Source organism: Oncorhynchus mykiss, chromosome 21 (genome assembly GCF_013265735.2).
Source record: "Oncorhynchus mykiss isolate Arlee chromosome 21, USDA_OmykA_1.1, whole genome shotgun sequence".
NCBI lineage: Eukaryota > Metazoa > Chordata > Actinopteri > Salmoniformes > Salmonidae > Oncorhynchus > Oncorhynchus mykiss.
In genome coordinates this window covers 15,040,546-15,063,597 of record NC_048585.1, presented here as the reverse complement: position 1 = coordinate 15,063,597, position 23,052 = coordinate 15,040,546, and the positions used below count along the sequence as shown (strand labels likewise).

The following is a 23,052-nucleotide window of genomic DNA, read 5'->3' as shown; positions in this document are numbered from 1 at the left end:
ACCGTAATGAGACAGACCGAGGGATGAAGGGTGGAGAGAGGGCAAAATAGGGGGGTGAAAGAGAGTTTTAGAAAGAGAGAGGGCGAAAGGAGGGGTGGAGAGAAGAAAGGAGGGTTTTGAGAGAGCCAGGTTCTTTGACCTCCCTTCCCAGGAGCTGAAAAAACACCAGATATCAATAAATATTTTTGGAATGAACACTGAAAACATACTGAACAAAAATATAAACGCAACATGCTATAATTTACAAGATTTTACTGAGTTACAGTTTATATAAGAAAATCTGTCAATTTAATAAAATGTATTAGGCCCTAATCTATGGATTTCACATGACTGGTCAGGGGCGCAGCCATGGGTGGGCCTGGGAGGGCATAGGCCTCACAAAAAGGCTTTATTACAGACAGTAATACTCAGTTTCATCAGCTGTCCAGGTGGATGGTCTCAGACGATTCTGCAGCTGAAGAAGCTGGATGTGGAGGTCCTGGGCTGGCGTGGTTATGGTGGTTGTGAGGTCGGTTGGACGTACTGCCAAATTCTCAAAGACAACATTGGACGCTGCTTATGGTGAACATTCAATTGTCTGGCAACAGCTCTGGTGGACATTCCTGCAGCCAGCATGCCAATTGTACTCTCGCTCAAAACCTGAGACATCTGTGGCATTATGTTGTGTGACAAAACTGCACCTTGTCCCCAGCACCTGTCAGGTGGATGGATTATCTTGGCAAAGGAGAAATGCTCACTGATAGGGATGTAAACTAATTTATGTGGAACATTTTAGAGAAATGGGCTTTTTGTGCGTACGGATCACTACTGGGACCTTCTTATTTCCACTCATGAAACACGGGGCCAACACTTTCCATGTTGTCTTTCTATGTCTGTTCTGTATAGAGAGATAGTGGGAAAGAAAGGAAGCAAGGCGATGAAAGGAAGGAAGGAGGAAAGGAAGGAGGCGATGAAGGGGAAAGCAGAGAAACATTTTGGCCAAACATGAAAAGGAACAGAGAGAAAAAGGGGGAAAGAGGAAGAGGGAATTATAATTGTTTCATGGCTGTTTGAGAAAGACAGTCTTTTGTAATAGCCTAGCATAGTCAGGCTACCTTGTGTTATCTATCTCTTTCGTCCTCGTTGGGTACACAGAAGGTTTGGGTCTCAAATGGGACCATTGGGCTCTGGTCAGAAGTATTGCACTATATAGAAAACTGGGTGCCATTTGGAATGGATACAGCCCAGCAAACACATGTTCTCTCACATCCGTCTGAAGTAAAGAAAATAAGAAGGGCCTGAGTGAGCCCACTAAGTCATTCTGGGGGAGAAGAGCGGCTGGGTTTGCCTCGGCTGGTGGCGATTGAGAGGGTTTTTGCGACGACGAAAACAAGATTGCTTTTTTGTGAAAATAAGAAAAAAATGTTATCAAATCCCCCTGTGGGGTCGAAGTCCATCTGAGAGCCATGTTGGGTCCTCTCATGTTGAATGCTCTCAATCTGATAGACAGAAAGGTAGAGAGAGGGAATGAAAGTGAGAGAGATAGAGAGAACATGATTTCCGGGAGCGGAGGAATGGAGTCTGTCAGACAAGCCTGGAGAGAGCGATAGTGGGAATGGAGTGAGAGAATGTTTGAGGGAGAGAAAGATTGGCACAAGGCCAGAAGGTCACCGTGTACCTCAGATTAAACAAGCCGAGCCCGCAGGTCTCCCTCTCAAACTCTCTAGCACTCTGTGATTGAGAAAAAGAGAGGGATCGAGACAGAGGGAGAGAAGGCGAGGGAGAGAATGATGGAATGAGGAAAGGTCAGTGAGAGCGCCCCCTGCCTGGTCACAGTGCTCAGAGGCACTCCATCCATGGGGAGAGAGATAGGAGGGAGGCCTGTCAGTCACTGCAGCCAGGGGGGATGGGGGAGGGGGAGGGGGAGGGGGAGCTAGTTTCCCTCAAGATACCTTTCCTCTTTCACGTCTCCTCTCTCCATCTCTCTCTCTCTCTCTCTCTCTCTCTCTCTCTCTCTCTCAGTAGGGAGGGGGGGATAAAGGGTAGATTAGCTGGCTGTGTCAACCTGCCGGCTAGTGGTGATCACACGTCAAATGCCACTGTGGTCACTCACAGAGTTAAGGGACCCCTCAGGGCTCCCACTGTCTGAGATGGTGTTAGCCACAAGGTGTGACAAATACACACACGCACGCACACACACATACACCCCTCAGCAGGGCACAACAGTTCTGATGATGGACATGCCCACTGCAGTTCCAGCCCAGGTCCCCAGTGCCACAGTAGCACTCTGAGGTTTTTATCAGTTCTAACGGTGTCAGCTGGGCGTGCTGCCCTGGGGACAGGCAGGGTGAGATGAAGTGACAAGGCTATACCAAGCCTGCTAATGTCCTCTTCTCCTTCACAGTCCTCTCCTCTGGCTCCCCCACTGCTTCCATTTGCACCCAGTGTGAGCGAGGGCCGGATCTCTGCCTGTCTGTAATAGAAAAAGAGAAGACGTTTGGAAGAGAAGAGAAGTTTGAAAGGTTGAGGAAAGAGACTGAGATGTGATAATCAATAGAATATGTTGTTTCCAAATGCTGAACATCAACTCAGACCTAGAGAAAGACCTAGAGAAAGACCTAGAGAAAGACCTAGAGAAAGACCTAGAGAAAGCCCTAGAGAAAGACCTAGAGAAAGACCTAGAGAAAGACCTAGAGAAAGACCTAGAGGAAGCCCTAGAGAAAGACCTAGAGAAATACCTAGAGAAAGACCTAGAGAAAGACCTAGAGAAAGCCCTAGAGAAAGACCTAGAGAAAGACCTAGAGAAAGACCTAGAGAAAGACCTAGAGAAAGCCCTAGAGAAAGACCTAGAGAAATACCTAGAGAAAGACCTAGAGAAAGACCTAGAAAAAGACCTAGAGAAAGACCTAGAGAAAGCCCTAGAGAGAGACCTAGAGAAAGACCTAGAGAAAGACCTAGAGAAAGCCTAGGAGACGCCGGCAAGCCAGAACACCTCATTGGGGAGAGACTTCGAGAGGAACCAGACTCCACAGGCGGCCCAATTTGAGGGTCACACATCCACTGTGGCTCCGATACCTCACGAGAACCGGGGCAGTTAGCCGCTGTGGCTAACGATTACATTTCCCCTCCTCGTCAGCATGGAGAACTTGGGTTACCGTGGCAACTCTAGAAAGTTGTTAATTAAAATCCAGCTGTGTAGCAGATAGGTCTAATCACTGGGATGAAACAGAGAGGGAGGGAAGGAGAGAGTGGACCTGCTTAGGTTTCACACCGCAGGGTTTTCCACTTCTCACACTGTGAAGTAGGCCGATAGAAGCTGTTTCTTCAAGGCTTTTTCTGTGCCTGTTGAATACTCACAGCTGTTTATTTCAGATTGAATACTATGGAATGTAAGTGTATTAATTCTGCCTGTGGCCATTTAGAATGCATAATCACAAGGACAAGAACACAGTGACATACATCCTCCACATGTGCAGTATGAACGTCTACATTCATACAATACTATCAGATCGCTCTTGTCAATTCACAGTATCATCAACTTTAGGAGTAAGGAGGAATTACAGTCCAACACAGTGGTGAGGCAGACAGGCAGAAACAACGCCTCTAGAAACCACATCAGCAGATTGACTTCCTCTTGTTGTGTAATGCTGCACCTCAACAAAGACTCCATGATGGGTTGTTAAGGAGTCTGACGGCTCGCTCTCTGTTCCATTGTACTGTATTGTTTCTAATGCTACAGATGAATGTCATCTCATCCCCGAGCCCCTCCAACTCAGCTTCACAGAGACGCTCAGCCTGAAGCTCAATATTGATGTTCTAACAGTGAATATGGAAGGGAGCGTTTATGACTAGCAGTGATTGACACTGAGAATGGTTCCAAGTTCCCGCCCCCACACTCCTCCTCTCTCTCTCTCTCTCTCTCGCTCTCTCGCTCTCTCGCTCTCTCGCTCTCTCTCTCTCTCTCTCTCTCTCTCTCTCTCTCTCTCTCTCTCTGTCTCCTGCCATATCATCTCTGACTCGCCCAATGGAATAAAGGAGACAGCTAGCATTATAACCCTGTCTTGATGAGTAAGTACCCACGTTGAAACACGTTGCCGTTAGAAGACTGATGCTCCTTTGTTTTCCCTCTCTCTTTCTTTTTATCTTCCCCCCCCTCTCTCTCTCTCTCTCTATCTCTCCTTCTCTCTCTCTTTCTCTCTCTTTCTCTCTCTCTCTCTCTCTCTCTCTCTCTCTCTCTCTCTCTCTCTCTCTATCTCTCTCTATCTCTCCTTCTCTCTCTCTTTCTCTCTCTCTCTCTCTCTCTCTCTCCTTCTCTCTCTCTCTCTCTCTCTCTCTCTATCTCTCTATCTCTCCTTCTCTCTCTCTTTCTCTCTCTCTCTCTCTCTCTCTCTCTCTCTCTCTCTCTCTCTCTCCTTCTCTCTCTCTTTCTCTCTCTCTCTCTCTCTCTCTCTCTCTCTCTATCTCTCCTTCTCTCTCTCTTTCTCTCTCTCTCCCTATATTTCTCTCTCTCTCTGTGTCTCTCTCTCTCCTTCTCTTTCAATTCAATTCAATTGACTTTATTGACATGGCAAGTTCATTATTACTTACATTGTCAAAGTATACATATCGAAAATAGAAAATAAAATAAAAATATATATTTATATATAAAATATATATATATTTATATATAAATAAATGGTGAGACCAAGAGCAATAATAGAGTCGTAGTGGACATGGGATTACCATTAACAACAACTACAACAACAATATTAATGAGAACAACAATACGTTAAAACAATGGTAGTAGACCAGTGTCAACATGACTGAGAAGATACATGACCTGGTAGTAGACCAGTGTCAACATGACTGAGAAGATACATGACCTGGTAGTAGACCAGTGTCAACATGACTGAGAAGACACATGACCTGGTAGTAGACCAGTGTCAACATGACTGAGAAGATACATGACCTGGTAGTAGACCAGTGTCAACATGACTGAGAAGACACATGACCTGGTAGTAGACCAGTGTCAACATGACTGAGAAGACACATGACCTGGTAGTAGACCAGTGTCAACATGACTGAGAAGACACATGACCTGGTAGTAGACCAGTGTCAACATGACTGAGAAGACACATGACCTGGTGGTAGACCAGTGTCAACATGACTGAGAAGACACATGACCTGGTAGTAGACCAGTGTCAACATGACTGAGAAGACACATGACCTGGTAGTAGACCAGTGTCAACATGACTGAGAAGACACATGACATGGTAATAGACCAGTGTCAACATGACTGAGAAGACACATGACCTGGTAGTAGACCAGTGTCAACATGACTGAGAAGACACATGACCTGGTAGTAGACCAGTGTCAACATGACTGAGAAGACACATGACCTGGTAGTAGACCAGTGTCAACATGACTGAGAAGACACATGACCTGGTAGTAGACCAGTGTCGACATGACTGAGAAGACACATGACCTGGTAGTAGACCAGTGTCAACATGACTGAGAAGACACATGACCTGGTGGTAGACCAGTGTCAACATGACTGAGAAGACACATGACCTGGTAGTAGACCAGTGTCAACATGACTGAGAAGACACATGACCTGGTAGTAGACCAGTGTCAACATGACTGAGAAGACACATGACATGGTAATAGACCAGTGTCAACATGACTGAGAAGACACATGACCTGGTAGTAGACCAGTGTCAACATGACTGAGAAGACACATGACATGGTATGAAAGACAAAACAAAACAAGAAATATTATCGACATTACTTTGCACTTTTCACTGGCTGTCCCTCAGGTTGTGGCAGGAGGACACATATTTGACTGCCAAAACTGTACATTTAGGCTTTTCACCCAATAAATATTTTATTTTTTCCTTCATCTTTTATAGTTTCAAATGCTTTGTATTGAATTATAATTTTGGGAAAGAAATATTCTCTTGCTCTACATGCGTTATTTGTAGTTTTTCTTTGCACTTCCAATACAGTCTTGCAAAACTCTGCATGCAGTATTTCGATTGGATGTTTGTCCCATTTGGTAAATTCATTATTAGAGATTGGACCCCATACTTCACTGCCATATAGAGCAATTGGTTCTATAACTTATTTAAACATTTTGAGCCAGATTCTAATTGGAATTTCGATTTTGATGTTCCTTTTAATGGCATAGAATGCTCTTCTTGCTTTGTCTCTCAGCTCATTCCCAGCCATGTGAATGTGTTGCTGATATTTAGTCCTAGATATGTGTAGTTTTTGGTGTGTTCTAATAGAACTGTGTCCAAATTTATATTTGTCATCCTTATTTTTTTGACCTTTTTTGGAATATCATTATATTTGTTTTATTTTAGGTTAACGGTCAGAGCCCAGGTCTGACAGAACCTGTGGTTAACGGTCAGAGCCCAGGTCCGACAGAACCTGTGGTTAACGGTCAGAGCCCAGGTCTGACAGAACCTGTGGTTAACGGTCAGAGCCCAGGTCTGACAGAACCTGTGGTTAACGGTCAGAGCCCAGGTCTGACAGAACCTGTGGTTAACGGTCAGAGCCCAGGTCTGACAGAACCTGTGGTTAACGGTCAGAGCCCAGGTCCGACAGAACCTGTGGTTAACGGTCAGAGCCCAGGTCCGACAGAACCTGTGGTTAACGGTCAGAGCCCAGGTCTGACAGAACCTGTGGTTAACAGTCAGAGCCCAGGTCTGACAGAACCTGTGGTTAACGGTCAGAGCCCAGGTCTGACAGAACCTGTGGATAACGGTCAGAGCCCAGGTCTGACAGAACCTGTGGTGAACAGTCAGAGCCCAGGTCTGACAGAACCTGTGAAGACGATCTAGGTGCTGCTGTAACCCCTCTTTAGTGGGAGACAGCAGCACCAGGTCATCTGTCTACAGCAGACACTTGATTTCAGTGTTGTGTAGGGTGATACCAGGTGCTGCCGATTCGTCTAATGTTTTTGCCAATTTATTAATGTAGATGTTAAATAGTGTTGGACTTATTAGGCAGCCCTGTTTCACTCCCCGTCCCTGAGAGAAGAAGTCTGTTTGCTTGTTGTTAATTCATTAATGTAGATGTTAAATAGTGTTGGACTTATTAGGCAGCCCTGTTTCACTCCCCGTCCCTGAGAGAAGAAATCTGTTTGCTTGTTGTTAATTCATTAATGTAGATGTTAAATAGTGTTGGACTTATTGGACAGCCCTGTTTCACTCCCCGTCTCTGAGAGAAGAAGTCTGTTTGCTTGTTGTTAATTCATTAATGTAGATGTTAAATAGTGTTGGACTTATTAGGCAGCCCTGTTTCACTCCCCGTCCCTGAGAGAAGAAGTCTGTTTGCTTGTTGTTAATTCATTAATGTAGATGTTAAATAGTGTTGGACTTATTGGACAGCCCTGTTTCACTGCCCGTCTCTGAGAGAAGAAGTCTGTTTGCTTGTTGTTAATTCATTAATGTAGATGTTAAATAGTGTTGGACTTATTAGGCAGCCCTGTTTCACTCCCCGTCCCTGAGAGAAGAAGTCTGTTTGCTTGTTGTTAATTCATTAATGTAGATGTTAAATAGTGTTGGACTTATTAGGCAGCCCTGTTTCACTGCCCGTCTCTGAGAGAAGAAGTCTGTTTGCTTGTTGTTAATTCATTAATGTAGATGTTAAATAGTGTTGGACTTATTAGGCAGCCCTGTTTCACTCCCCGTCCCTGAGAGAAGAAGTCTGTTTGCTTGTTGTTAATTCATTAATGTAGATGTTAAATAGTGTTGGACTTATTAGGCAGCCCTGTTTCACTCCCCGTCCCTGAGAGAAGAAGTCTGTTTGCTTGTTGTTAATTCATTAATGTAGATGTTAAATAGTGTTGGACTTATTGGACAGCCCTGTTTCACTCCCCGTCTCTGAGAGAAGAAGTCTGTTTGCTTGTTGTTAATTCATTAATGTAGATGTTAAATAGTGTTGGACTTATTAGGCAGCCCTGTTTCACTCCCCGTCCCTGAGAGAAGAAGTCTGTTTGCTTGTTGTTAATTCATTAATGTAGATGTTAAATAGTGTTGGACTTATTAGGCAGCCCTGTTTCACTGCCCGTCTCTGAGAGAAGAAGTCTGTTTGCGTGTTGTTAATTCATTAATGTAGATGTTAAATAGTGTTGGACTTATTAGGCAGCCCTGTTTCACTCCCCGTCCCTGAGAGAAGAAGTCTGTTTGCTTGTTGTTAATTCATTAATGTAGATGTTAAATAGTGTTGGACTTATTAGGCAGCCCTGTTTCACTCCCCGTCCCTGAGAGAAGAAGTCTGTTTGCTTGTTGTTAATTCATTAATGTAGATGTTAAATAGTGTTGGACTTATTGGACAGCCCTGTTTCACTCCCCGTCTCTGAGAGAAGAAGTCTGTTTGCTTGTTGTTAATTCATTAATGTAGATGTTAAATAGTGTTGGACTTATTAGGCAGCCCTGTTTCACTCCCCGTCCCTGAGAGAAGAAGTCTGTTTGCTTGTTGTTAATTCATTAATGTAGATGTTAAATAGTGTTGGACTTATTGGACAGCCCTGTTTCACTGCCCGTCTCTGAGAGAAGAAGTCTGTTTGCTTGTTGTTAATTCATTAATGTAGATGTTAAATAGTGTTGGACTTATTAGGCAGCCCTGTTTCACTGCCCGTCTCTGAGAGAAGAAGTCTGTTTGCTTGTTGTTAATTCATTAATGTAGATGTTAAATAGTGTTGGACTTATTAGGCAGCCCTGTTTCACTCCCTGTCCCTGAGAGAAGAAGTCTGTTTGCTTGTTGTTAATTCATTAATGTAGATGTTAAATAGTGTTGGACTTATTAGGCAGCCCTGTTTCACTCCCCGTCCCTGAGAGAAGAAGTCTGTTTGCTTGTTGTTAATTCATTAATGTAGATGTTAAATAGTGTTGGACTTATTGGACAGCCCTGTTTCACTGCCCGTCTCTGAGAGAAGAAGTCTGTTTGCTTGTTGACAATTTTAACCGCACATTTGTTTTTAGTGTACATTGATTTAATAAAATCACGTTTTCCTTCCAATACCACTTTCTATTAGTTTATAAAAAAGACCTTCGTGCCAAATTGAATCAAATGCTTTCTTGAAATCTACAAAACACGAGTAGATTTTGCCTTTGTTTTGGTTTACTTGTTTATCAATTAGAGTGTGGAGGGTGTAAATGTGGTCTGTTGTATGATAATTGTTAGAAATCCAATCTGGCTTCTGCTCAGGACGTTGTGTTCGACAAGGAAATGATGTAGTCTGCTATTTATAATACTGCAGTGAATTTTCCCCAAGTTGCTGTTAATGCAAATTCCTCTGTAATTATTTGGGTCAAAATTGTCTCCATTTTTATAGATTGGTGTGATCAATCCCTGGTTCCAAATATCGGGGAAAAAACCTGCAGTGAGGATAATGTTGAAGAGTTTGAGTATAGCCAATTTGAATTTGTGGTCTGTATATTTGATCATTTCATTTAAAATACCATCAGCACCACAGGCCTTTTTGGGTTGGAGAGTACATAGTTTTTCCAATAATTATTCTTCTGTAATTGGGGTATCCACAGGATTCTGATAGTCTTTGACTGCTGATTCAAGGATTTGTAATTTTTCCTGTATATCTTTTTGTTCTGGGCTCTTTGTTATATTGCTGTAGAGGTTTGCAAAGTGATTTCTCCACATAGCCCCATCTTGGATAGCCAATTCCTCATGATGAGGTTTGTTTAATTTATTCCAATTCTCCCAGAAGTGGTTTGATTCTATGGATTCCTCAATTCCATCCAGCTGATTTCTAATGTGCTGTTCCTTTTTGTTCTTAGGGTGTGTTTGTATTGTTTCAGTGTTTCCCCATATTGAAGGCGTATATTTTTGTTGGCTGGTTCTCTGTGTTTTTGATTAGATATATTTCTCAATGACTTTCTTAGATTTTTGCAATCATTATCAAACCATTTTTCATGATCTGTTATTTCTGGTTTGCTCTTCTGCTTCTTTAGATTAGCTAAGGAGGCCAATTTGTCAAATGTAAAGTTTATGTTCCAAACAGCCACATTTACACCTTCATTGCTTGTTAAGGCTAAAAGTTGTCCAGGAGAGATTGTATTTTTTGGCTACTAATTGCTTTTTGGTAGATGTCTGTACTGTTTGCACTCCATCTATAGGCCTGTTTTGTACCATGTAATTTATTGGGCCGTGATGCTTCATGGTTGGGTTCTGCTCTTCTCAGATACACTGTGATTTTACTGTGGTCTGAGAGAGGTGTTAGTGGGCTGACTGTGAAGGCTCTGAGAGACTCTGGGTTTAGGTCGGTGAGGATGCAGTCTACAGTGCTGCTGCCAAGGGATGAGCTGTAGGTGTACCTACCAAAAGAGTCCCCTCTCAGCCTACCATTGACTATGTACAGACCCAGTGTTCCACAGAGCTGTAGGTGTACCTACCAAAAGAGTCCCATCTCAGCCTACCATTGACTATGTATAGACCAGTGTTCCACAGAGCTGTAGGGGTACCTACCAAAAGAGTCCCCTCTCAGCCTACCATTGACTATGTACAGACCAGTGTTCCACAGAGCTGTAGGTGTACCTACCAAAAGAGTCCCCTCTCAGCCTACCATTGACTATGTACAGACCAGTGTTCGACAGAGCTGTAGGTGTACCTACCAAAAGAGTCCCCTCTCAGCCTACCATTGACTATGTACAGACCCAGTGTTCCACAGAGCTGTAGGTGTACCCACCAAAAGAGTCCCCTCTCAGCCTACCATTGACTATGTACAGACCAGTGTTCCACAGAGCTGTAGGTGTACCTACCAAAAGAGTCCCATCTCAGCCTACCATTAACTATGTACAGACCAGTGTTCCACAGAGCTGTAGGTGTACCTACCAAAAGAGTCCCCTCTCAGCCTACCGTTGACTATGTACAGACCAGTGTTCCACAGAGCTGTAGGTGTACCTACCAAAAGAGTCCCCTCTCAGCCTACCATTGACTATGTACAGACCAGTGTTCCACAGAGCTGTAGGTGTACCTACCAAAAGAGTCCCCTCTCAGCCTACCATTGACTATGTACAGACCCAGTGTTCGACAGAGCTGTAGGTTTACCTACCAAAAGAGTCCCCTCTCAGCCTACCATTGACTATGTACAGACCAGTGTTCCACAGAGCTGTAGGTGTACCTACCAAAAGAGGCCCCTCTCAGCCTACCATTGACTATGTACAGACCCAGTGTTCCACAGAGCTTCACGAGCTGTACTCCGTTTTTGTTTTTCACTTTGTCATAGTTGTTTCTGTGGGGGTATGTGGGGAGGGAAAGGTTGTTGCTTCCTGGTAGGTGTTTATCCCCATGACTGTAGTGTCTTGTTCTTCTGCTGTTCTACCATTCAGGTCTCCACAGACCAGTACGTTGCCTTGGGCCTGAAAGTGACTCATTTCCCCCTCTAGCATGGAGAAACTCTCTTCATTGAAGTAGGGTGACTCTAAGGGGGGAATGTATGTGGCACAGAGGAAGACGTTTTTATCTGTCAAGATGACCTCCTTGTTGATTCTTAACCATATAAAGAATTCTCCTGTTTTGATCAATTCGATTGAATTAATTAGTTCAGATTTATACCATATTAGCATTCCCCCTGAGTCTCTGCCCTGTTAGATTCCTTTTCATTTAGTGGATGGTATGATTATCTCCCTATAACCTAGTGGACAGCCAGTGGAAACATCACCTGTGCACCATGTTTCCTGTAGTACTACAATATCAACATCATCAATTTCTTTCAGGAAGTCTGGGTTTCTGCTCTTTAGTCCAAAAGCAGAGGACTTCAATCCTTGTAAATTCCAACATGCAACGTAAAAAGATTTCATAACTTTTTTTTTCTTTACCTTCAAAATGAGACAAACACTCACAATCCAACAAGAACTATTAAAATAGGATTTTTCAATTAAAAGTAAACTCTTATTATGCAAATGTGATTTGTTTATTATTTAAGATAGAATTTGTGTCATGCAACTTGGGTGGGTGTAGTGTGAGGATGGTGGAGTTCTTGTGCTCATCTTACCATAACCCTCACCCTATCACATGTGAGCATAGTAGACTCAGCTTTCTCTTTCTTTCTCTCTGTCTCTCTCTATCTCTCTCTCCTTCTCTCTATCTCTCTCCTTCTCTCGCTTTCTGTTTCTCTTTCTCTCTGTCTCTCTCTATCTCTCTCTCCTTCTCTCTATCTCTCTCCTTCTCTCGCTTTCTGTTTCTCTTTCTCTCTGTCTCTCTCTGTCTCTCTCTCTATCTCTCTCCTTCTCTCTATCTCTCTCCTTCTCTCTATCTCTCTCCTTCTCTCTATCTCTCTCCTTCTCTCTCTTTCTGTTTCTCTTTCTCTCTGTCTCTCTCTGTCTCTCTCTCTATCTCTCTCCTTCTCTCTATCTCTCTCCTTCTCTGTTGAATGGGCGACGTCGGCTGAACGTTTGACAAAAGGTAACCTGAGGCTGAGCGGTGACCAGTCGGGTTCCGATGCTGTGGCACGTTGGTGCAGAGTGTTGTCACTGCACTTAAAGGTCATTGATTGAATACCCTTTATGGTCATGATATTTCTATGCCACTGAACACAGTGGAGAGCCTCTATCCTGTGGATGGAATGGTGGTATGAAAAGCCTCCCACATTGATGATGCTCCCAGATTCTTTCCCCCTTGTTTCCAATGGCCACTTCACTGTAGGTTCTTTATGTGATGAGATGTTTGATGATTTACACGATGTCTCACTCTTGGCTTGTTCTAACATGACATTGGATGTGAGCTTTGGTCAACCCACTCAACACTGCTGGTTACATGGCCCACAATGCACTGTGTTGACACTTTGACTGCGTCCAACTTCCTCTGCTAGTGTGGTGGGCGAGGTGTGCCATACCAAACAGACCTCAGCTCTGTGTGATGGGCATCTCTGTGCCACCCTTCTCCACCCCATGCCAATGGAAATCACTCCCACACTCCCACACTCCTACTCCATAGCTGTGTCTCTAATGAGCCCATGCCACATATAGGTTTCTGCTGTTTTAATTGGCTGTCTATTGAGATTTTCTATATGTATTTCAATACAGTGCTCCCTAGTTGATGTAGCTAGCTAGCGCCATCGTCCTGTCTGTTCTGTCTTCACTAGATCCCTCTCGTTCACACACAAGGGCTCAGGAATGTGTTTCATCGTTTTGTCTTCGGACTGTGTTCTGTTCTGTTTGGGTCCTTTCTCCACTCCTGTGAAATGTGCTTATCTCCTGCTCCCTCCTGGCCACGGCTGGCTGGCTGGCTGGAGTTTAGGATCCTGTCTCCCTTCCAGAAGGGTTCTTCTCTCGCTTTCTTTCCTTCTTTTTCTTTTCACTCTTTCTCCTCTCTCACCTTCTCCCTCTCTCTCTTTCTCTCCCTCTCTCGCTCTCTCACTCTGGGACCTGTAACGAGGGCCGTCCCTCTCTCTGCCTGAGGTAAAGTGGCAGCAGTCTTGTGAGTTTCTGAGGCTCACACAGATTATCCAAAATCAATGGACAGACCTAGGTGGAGAATAGGAGTGCACAAATGTTTTAAAAGGGCAATTGTCGCCTGTAGAAAGTTAAAGCTACAGCCTCATTGCTATGGATTTTGAAAGGTGTTTAGTGGATAGGGTTTGATACACAAGCGGATAAGCTTAGTGTGATGTTTTAATCATCTCTTGCAATACACTTTTATTTTCAAGATTTGTACATAGAATATTTTAATTATTGATAATAATACATGTGTATTTAGCTTTTGTAGTAGAGTTGTTTGATTCCAGCATCCACGGGCCGTCTTTGGCCCTGTGATAATGGATGCCGAGTCGAGCCAGAGGAAGTGCCATAATTTCCATGTGCTCTGGGCTAGTCCTTGCCAGTGCGAGGAAACTGAAGAGCTCCTATGGTTTTCACACCAGAATGTCTTCCCTCCCTCTATCCCCCCCCCCCCTCCCTCTCAATTCAATCCAATTCAATTTCAATGAAAGGCTTTATTGCCAGGGGAAACATATGTTAACATTGTCAAAGCAGGTGAACTAGATAATAAACAGTGGATTTATTATTTTTTTTTTACAAATTTACAATAAACATTACACTAAAGTTCCAAAAGAATAAAGACATTACAAATGTTAGATGATGTGCAAATAGTTAAAGTACAAAATGAAAAATAAATAAACATAAATGTGGGTTGTATTTACAATGGTGTTACAATGGTCTCTCTCTCTATCACACCTGTTATCTGTTAGCCCCATGGAGATCAGTCAGTGATAGAGCTCACTCAGTGATAGAGATCACTCAGTGATAGAGCTCACTCAGTGATAGAGATCACTCAGTGATAGAGCTCACTCAGGGATAGAGCTCACTCAGGGATAGAGCTCACTCAGGGATAGAGCTCACTCAGGGATAGAGCTCACTCAGTGATAGAGCCTAGTCGTTCTCTATCATACAGAGACAAGGCTGAATACAGATGCTACACAATAGCCAAGGCTTCATTCACTAGCATAGAAAACATTTCCCTATAGCACCATACGACACCTAAACATTTCCCATGAACGAGATGTTGAGGTATTGTATAAAATAAGGGAATTAAAACAACAGTGAGGGTATGTGGCTGCCATTGATGTGCCAGTATCCTTCACTTGTTTAGCTGAAACAATCTCACTTTTGAAGGTTGAGATCAACTCACCACAACATAAACTGTTTTGATGATAAAGTACATGTTTTAGCAGCTCTTAGTTAGTCCTCTAATACCATCTCAGTATTGTAGCAGTGTGGAGCTTCATCTGCTGCTGTTGTTGCAGCCGGTGGCCACTAGGTGGACATGATATGTGGCTGTGTGTGTGTAGGGCTGCAGGCTTCTCACTGATGCAGTGTAGAGCTTTCTCACTCCGTCTCTGCAGGCAGCTAGACAGACAGACAGACAGACAGACAGACAGACAGACAGACAGACAGACAGACAGACAGACAGACAGACAGACAGACAGACAGACAGACAGACAGTTGCTTCCACAGCCACTGATCTACAGCAGCATAGCGCAGTGTAGGATCTATGATCTGAATGCTATACCTTTGGGCCCCCCAATGAATTTACACACACATATTCACATGCGCAAACGCATGCGCGCACACACACACACACCCTTAAGATCAGTATAGAGAACAACACACACAAGTTGAGACACTTTGACAGTGGGCAGTGTGAGCCAAGGTTTGCCCAGTCTCCCATAAATCATACTGATAACCATGTAAAAGGCTGGTTATGGGCATTAAGTGGGCATTAAGAGGGACTGCCTTCCTGGGAATCTCTCTCCTCCAGATTCAGTGGGCATTAAGAGGGGCTGCCTTCCTGGGAATCTCTCTCCTCCAGATTCAGTGGGCATTAAGAGGGACTGCCTTCCTGGGAATCTCTCTCCTCCAGATTCAGTGGGCATTAAGAGGGGCTGCCTTCCTGGGAATCTCTCTCCTCCAGATTCAGTGGGCATTAAGAGGGGCTGCCTTCCTGGGAATCTCTCTCCTCCAGATTCAGTGGGCATTAAGAGGGACTGCCTTCCTGGGAATCTCTCTCCTCCAGATTCAGTGGGCATTAAGAGGGACTGCCTTCCTGGGAATCTCTCTCCTCCAGATTCAGTGGGCATTAAGAGGGACTGCCTTCCTGGGAATCTCTCTCCTCCAGATTCAGTGGGCATTAAGAGGGGCTGCCTTCCTGGGAATCTCTCTCCTCCAGATTCAGTGGGCATTAAGAGGGGCTGCCTTCCTGGGAATCTCTCTCCTCCAGATTCAGTGGGCATTAAGAGGGACTGCCTTCCTGGGAATCTCATTCATTCTACAGTAATAATGTGATAGCAGAGATTAGCATGTAATCCAGTTAAGATCCCAAGTACCTAATCCACTTTATATGAATGTATTAATGCGGAATAGAAATAGATTATACCGTTGGGTGGCGTGTCAGAGAATGAATCATTTATCTTGAGTGTCTTAAACAGGACATGAATACTGATAATAACATAATAACAACCCAGTCATAACCAGCCATATATACAGACAGTTTATCTGTGATATGAAAGCTATTCAGTTGACTGTTGTGATGGTGATGATGGGGTCCTGATAGCTAGTAGGTCGGGTTGCAACATCCTCTTCTGATATATAAAGCCCGTTGGTCGTTGGTGCTGATCAGATGATGTCCTCACCTGACACCCAGACTGGACTCCATTCAACACAGTTAAAAAGGCTTCTCCGCCACGACAAAAGTACTGCCAAAGCAATGATGTTGAACAATTCCACAGGATATGGAATAGGCCTGGAACATAAGACATCTCCCTCCCTCTCTGTAATCCAAGCAGACGTGCTGCCTCTTCCCCAGTGGGTCATTTGTTTAGCAGTGGTAGAGATAAAGGCAGAGCTTCCCATTCCTACTCCCCAGTGGCTAGGGATTGGCCACAATGGCCCAATGGCCCTCTCTCTCCCTGGGCTTTGTCTGCACCACGCATGGCCTGCTGGCCCTCATATTCTCCACCTGGCGATGGACGACACCACTGAGCATACATGGATGGGGGGGAGAAGGGACGTAATCCGACCCCCCACCCGATCAGGCCGATTAGATAACCCCACCTGCTGGATCGGGGCGCCGGCTCGTGTGGAAGGCTCCTTTAATCCTTTATTCCTCTTTTATTGGCTGTTCTTTTCTCCGTCTCTCTTTCGACCCTCGTGTGGCACAATGGGTCCCAGTGAAAGTGTTGAAGGGGAGGCTTTGATAGTGTTCTGGGCCTTTCAGATTCACACAACTATAGTAACTAAGGACTAACTAAGGACACCAGGGAAAAAGTCAGCAGGAAGGGACTCTAGCACAGAGAACAGAGAGAGAGGGGGGAGGGGGAGAGAGAGAGGGGGAGAGAGGGGGAGAGAGAGGGAGAACGAGAGAGCGAGAGGGGGGAGGGGGAGAGAGAGGGAGAGAGAGAGAGGGAGGGAGAGAGAGGGGGCGAGAGGGGCGGAGAGAGAGTGAGAGGGGGTGAGAGAGAGAGGGGAGAGAGAGCGGGGGGGGGGGAAAGAGAGAGGGGGAGAGAGAGCGAGAGGGGGGAGGGAGAGACAGGGGGAGAGTGAGGCTCTTCAGAAGCTTTGAAACTAAAAGCATTGGAGCTGGATCAGTTTTGAAAGAGGCTTTATGTTGGGGAACAAGATCTCTCTCGATATAGAAACCAAAGCTCAGCAGCAGAGAGTCAGAGGGAAACGTAGCACAGGGAATTAACTTTGCCCTGCTTGGGGAAGAACAATCGATTTTCGTGCCAAAGTTGTTCTTTGGCACTATATGTCCCCCCAACAAACATCACAGACATTCTCGAAAGTGACTTTTGAAATAAAGACAGTATTATGTTCCTGTCTGCTCTACGAGATTGTATGTTGTCAACAGCAATAACAGCTGTCTGATGTGTTGTGTTATGAAATGACCCCTAGAATGTGTTGTGTTATGAAATGACTCCCAGAATGTGTTGTGTTATGAAATGACCCCCAGAATGTGTTGTGTTATGAAATGACTCCCAGAATGTGTTGTGTTATGAAATGACCCCCAGAATGTGTTGTGTTATGAAATGACCCCCAGAATGTGTTGTGTTATGAAATGACCCCTAGAATGTGTTGTGTTATGAAATGACCCCTAGAATGTGTTGTGTTATGAAATGACCCCCAGAATGTGTTGTGTTATGAAATGACCCCCAGAATGTGTTGTGTTATGAAATGACCCCCAGAATGTGTTGTGTTATGAAATTACCCCTAGAATGTGTTGTGTTATGAAATGACCCCCAGAATGTGTTGTGTTATGAAATGACTCCCAGAATGTGTTGTGTTATGAAATGACTCCCAGAATGTGTTGTGTTATGAAATGACCCCCAGAATGTGTTGTGTTATGAAATGACCCCTAGAATGTGTTGTGTTATGAAATGACCCCCAGAATGTGTTGTGTTATGAAATGACTCCCAGAATGTGTTGTGTTATGAAATGACCCCCAGAATGTGTTGTGTTATGAAATGACCCCCAGAATGTGTTGTGTTATGAAATGACCCCCAGAATGTGTTGTGTTATGAAATGACTCCCAGAATGTGTTGTGTTATGAAATGACCCCCAGAATGTGTTGTGTTATGAAATGACCCCTAGAATGTGTTGTGTTATGAAATGACCCTAGAATGTGTTGTGTTATGAAATGACCCCCAGAATGTGTTGTGTTATGAAATGACTCCCAGAATGTGTTGTGTTATGAAATGACCCCCAGAATGTGTTGTGTTATGAAATGACCCCCAGAATGTGTTGTGTTATGAAATGACCCCCAGAATGTGTTGTGTTATGAAATGACCCCCAGAATGTGTTGTGTTATGAAATGACCCCCAGAATGTGTTGTGTTATGAAATGACCCCCAGAATGTGTTGTGTTATGAAATGACCCCCAGAATGTGTTGTGTTATGAAATGACCCCTAGAATGTGTTGTGTTATGAAATGACCCCCAGAATGTGTTGTGTTATGAAATGACCCCCAGAATGTGTTGTGTTATGAAATGACCCCCAGAATGTGTTGTGTTATGAAATTACCCCTAGAATGTGTTGTGTTATGAAATGACCCCCAGAATGTGTTGTGTTATGAAATGACTCCCAGAATGTGTTGTGTTATGAAATGACTCCCAGAATGTGTTGTGTTATGAAATGACCCCCAGAATGTGTTGTGTTATGAAATGACCCCTAGAATGTGTTGTGTTATGAAATGACCCCCAGAATGTGTTGTGTTATGAAATGACTCCCAGAATGTGTTGTGTTATGAAATGACCCCCAGAATGTGTTGTGTTATGAAATGACCCCCAGAATGTGTTGTGTTATGAAATGACCCCCAGAATGTGTTGTGTTATGAAATGACTCCCAGAATGTGTTGTGTTATGAAATGACCCCCAGAATGTGTTGTGTTATGAAATGACCCCTAGAATGTGTTGTGTTATGAAATGACCCTAGAATGTGTTGTGTTATGAAATGACCCCCAGAATGTGTTGTGTTATGAAATGACCCCCAGAATGTGTTGTGTTATGAAATGACCCCCAGAATGTGTTGTGTTATGAATTGACCCCCAGAATGTGTTGTGTTATGAAATGACCCCCAGAATGTGTTGTGTTATGAAATGACCCCCAGAATGTGTTGTGTTATGAAATGACTCCCAGAATGTGTTGTGTTATGAAATGACCCCCAGAATGTGTTGTGTTATGAAATGACCCCCAGAATGTGTTGTGTTATGAAATGACCCCCAGAATGTGTTGTGTTATGAATTGACCCCCAGAATGTGTTGTGTTATGAAATGACCCCCAGAATGTGTTGTGTTATGAAATGACTCCCAGAATGTGTTGTGCCACCTTCCTCTCTCAGCCAATTATCTTCCACTTCCGTTTATGACCTCTGAACTTTACAAAACAAGTGATATATTATTCAAGGTGCCATGGGCATATTAACCAGGTGTTTTCTGTAGAACTCTGACAAGTCTGACAAAACGGCTGTCCCACACGCTGACACAAGCCCTTATTAATTTGTGTGTGTGTATGTATGCCCTGGGAAGCATTTTGGGCAGGTGTCAGAAAAGGGTGTTTGCGGGTTATGACAGCCAGGAGGCTGCTTTTAGGTGTTGTGTTGGAACGTGCCCCTGTGTGTGTGTGTGTGTGTGTGTGTGTGTGTGTGTGTGTGTGTGTGTGTGTGTGTGTGTGTGTGTGTGTGTGTGTGTGTGATAGTAGAGCAGATGTGAGGATATGACCTAGAGCCTCCTGTCATTCCTCCAAGTCTGGGTGAGGCCACTTTCTGCTTTTGGCTGAGCACACACATCTAGGACAGACACACACACCACCCCCTACAGCTGCCTAAACATGTCCCCCTCTCCTCTCCTCCTTTCCCCCCTTCTCTCCGCTTCCAGATCAGGGTGGACGGGCCTTCCCATGGTGCATTGCAGTATGAGGTGATCCAGGCAGTGGAGCGAGGGCCAATCCAACGGGACATGGCCTTCTCCCCCGACCACCACTTCCTATATGCCATGTCAGAGACACAGGTATGTCACGTGACCCCTCACCCCACACACACCCTGACATACCCACACACCCTTTACTAGTGGTTAACACCCTGTCTGTTCACAGTGGGGCTGTTTACCATTTACTAGTGGTTAACACAGTGGGGCTGTTTACCATTTACTAGTGGTTAACACCCTGCCTGTTCACAGTGGGGCTGTTTCCCATTTACTAGTGGTTAACACAGTGGGGCTGTTTACCATTTACTCGTGGTTAACACAGTGTGGCTGGATCCCATTTACTAGTGGTTAACACCCTGTCTGTTCACAGTGGGGCTGTTTACCATTTACTAGTGGTTAACACAGTGGGGCTGTTTACCATTTACTCGTGGTTAACACAGTGTGGCTGGATCCCATTTACTAGTGGTTAACACCCTGTCTGTTCACAGTGGGGCTGTTTACCATTTACTAGTGGTTAACACAGTGGGGCTGTTTACCATTTACTAGTGGTTAACACAGTGTGGCTGGATCCCATTTACTAGTGGTTAACACCCTGTCTGTTCACAGTGGGGCTGTTTCCCATTTACTAGTGGTTAACACCCTGTCTGTTCACAGTGGGGATGTTTACCATTTACTAGTGGTTAACACCCTGTCTGTTCACAGTGGGGCTGTTTACCATTTACTAGTGGTTAACACCCTGTCTGTTCACAGTGGGGCTGTTTCCCATTTACTAGTGGTTAACACCCTGTCTGTTCACAGTGGGGCTGGATCCCATTTACTAGTGGTTAACACCCTGTCTGTTCACAGTGGGGCTGGATCCCATTTACTAGTGGTTAACACCCTGTCTGTTCACAGTGGGGCTGTTTCCCATTTACTAGTGGTTAACACCCTGTCTGTTCACAGTGGGGCTGGATCCCATTTACTAGTGGTTAACACCCTGTCTGTTCACACTGGATCCCTGTGTGATTCCTGCTGCCTGGGTCTGGTGGGTTGTGGAGAGGTGAGAGAGGGACGTTGTTTATCCAAGCAGATGGAGAGAGTGTATATAAGTGAAAAAGAAAAGAGGTGGTGAATGTTGTGAGAAAAGAGGATAAACAGAGTGGTGTCCGTCCATTAGATGCAAGTAAAGATTCTCTCTCTCACGTGCACACGGGGTCACACACACATTACACACATGCGTGCACACACTCAAACTCGTGCACACACACGCGTACACACGTGTACACACGCGTACACACACACACACACACACACACACACACACACACACACACACACACACACACACACACACACACACACACAGGGCGGTAGGTAGCCTAGTGTTGGGCCAGTAACTGAAAGGTCGCTAGTATAATCCCCGAGCTCACTAGGTGAAAAACCTGCCGATCTGCCCTTGAGCAAGGCACTTAACCCTAATTGCTCAATAATAATGATTAAATTATGTATACATTTCAATCAGGACTGACTAATCAGAATATTATTATGTTACTGTATAGATTTATGAATTATATTTTAATCCTAGTACTGAATATAATGTGTGTAATTATAATCAAGAGTTAGAACAATGACTGTCTGTTCCTTGGTAGAAACGAATGAACTTATCGTCAGACTGGCTAGAACGCTTATCTACACAGGGAGACCTTGGCCTGGTCGTAAATTATCTAAACCGGTGAGAGACGATGTAGGAAGGTTTGTGAACCACACTGCCATTGTATCGGAGTGGCGGAGGAACGGGACAGTTTAAAACCTATGACGTCATTTTCAGTTTATAACCTGTTGTAAATTGTATCATGTTCAGTACTCTGGAGAATAAACGCTAATGCTTGATTTTGAGACTGGTCTCCGCCCATTTTATGCAAATAAGTATCTTACAAATCCTTAGAAATGGGCTGAGTGTATTAATTGAATTGGGTAATAAACATATAGGAATTGAATTCCTCTAACAGTGACCTTTGACCTTCTGGTGCCCTTTAACCTTCTGGTTCATACTTATCTCTCTCTAGCCTGTCTAGTCCTTCTGGTGCCCTTTGACATTCTGGGTCATACTTCTCTCTCTCTAGCCTGTCTAGTCCTTCTGGTGCCCTTTGACCTTCAGAGTCATCATAGACAGGGGGTGAGAGTATTCAGATGTGTTGGTGTGTAGCCGGTGGCAGTCCATGGTTATTCTATTTGTGTTGAAGGGTTGTTTATGGTGTGGTAGCAGCAGCACTATATACATCTCAGAGCACACTGGCCTCTGAGAGAGATCTGACCTGGGATCTGACCTCAGAGAGATCTGACCTAGGATCTGACCTCAGAGAGATCTGACCTGGGATCTGACCTCTGAGAAAGATCTAACCTGGGATCTGACCTCTGAGAGAGATCTGACCTGGGATCTGACCTCAGAGAGATCTGACCTTGTATCTGACCTCTGAGAAAGATCTGACCAGAGCACACTGCCCTCTGAGAGAGATCTGACCTGGGATCTGACCTCTGAGAGAGATCTGACCAGAGCACACTGCCCTCTGAGAGAGATCTGACCGGGGATCTGACCTCTGAGAGGGATCTGACCTGGGATCTGACCTCTGAGAGAGATCTGTTCTGGGATCTGACCTCTGAGAAACATCTGACCTGGGATCTGACCTCTGAGAAACATCTGACCTGGGATCTGACCTCTGAGAGAGATCTGACCATAGCACTCTGACCTCAGAGAGAGATCTTACCTGGGATCTGACCTCTGAGAGAGATCTGACCAGAGCACACTGGCCTCTGAGAGAGATCTGACCTGGGATGTAACCTCTGAGAAAGATCTGACCTGGGATCTGGCCTCTGAGAGAGATCTGACCAGAGCACACTGCCCTCTGAGAGAGATCTGACGGGGGATCTGACCTGGGATCTGACCTCTGAGAGAGATCTGACCAGCGCACACTGCCCTCTGAGAAAGATCTGACCAGAGCACACTGCCCTCTGAGAGAGAGGGACTATGTGACCTGGAGAGGTGAGGGGCCGTGGTGTCACAAACACACAGGAGGAATGATAAAGAGAACCGGTGCTGCTCTCTCTGTCTGTCTGTCTCTCTCTCTGTCTGTCTGTCTGTCTGTCTGTCTGTCTGTCTGTCTGTCTGTCTGTCTGTCTG

The 23,052-nt window shown here is 44.7% G+C and overlaps 1 protein-coding gene across 2 annotated transcripts in view; it reads left to right on the top strand.

Annotated features, from left to right (window-relative positions):
• LOC110510810 (plexin-A4-like) overlaps positions 1 to 23,052 on the top strand; it is a 482,439-nt gene that overhangs the window by 247,366 nt on the left and 212,021 nt on the right. For both annotated transcript variants that reach the window (XM_036957067.1, XM_036957066.1), the window contains exon 4: positions 19,848 to 19,979. In XM_036957067.1, the coding sequence (XP_036812962.1) occupies positions 19,848 to 19,979 (132 nt within the window). The remainder of the gene's footprint in view (positions 1 to 19,847; positions 19,980 to 23,052) is intronic.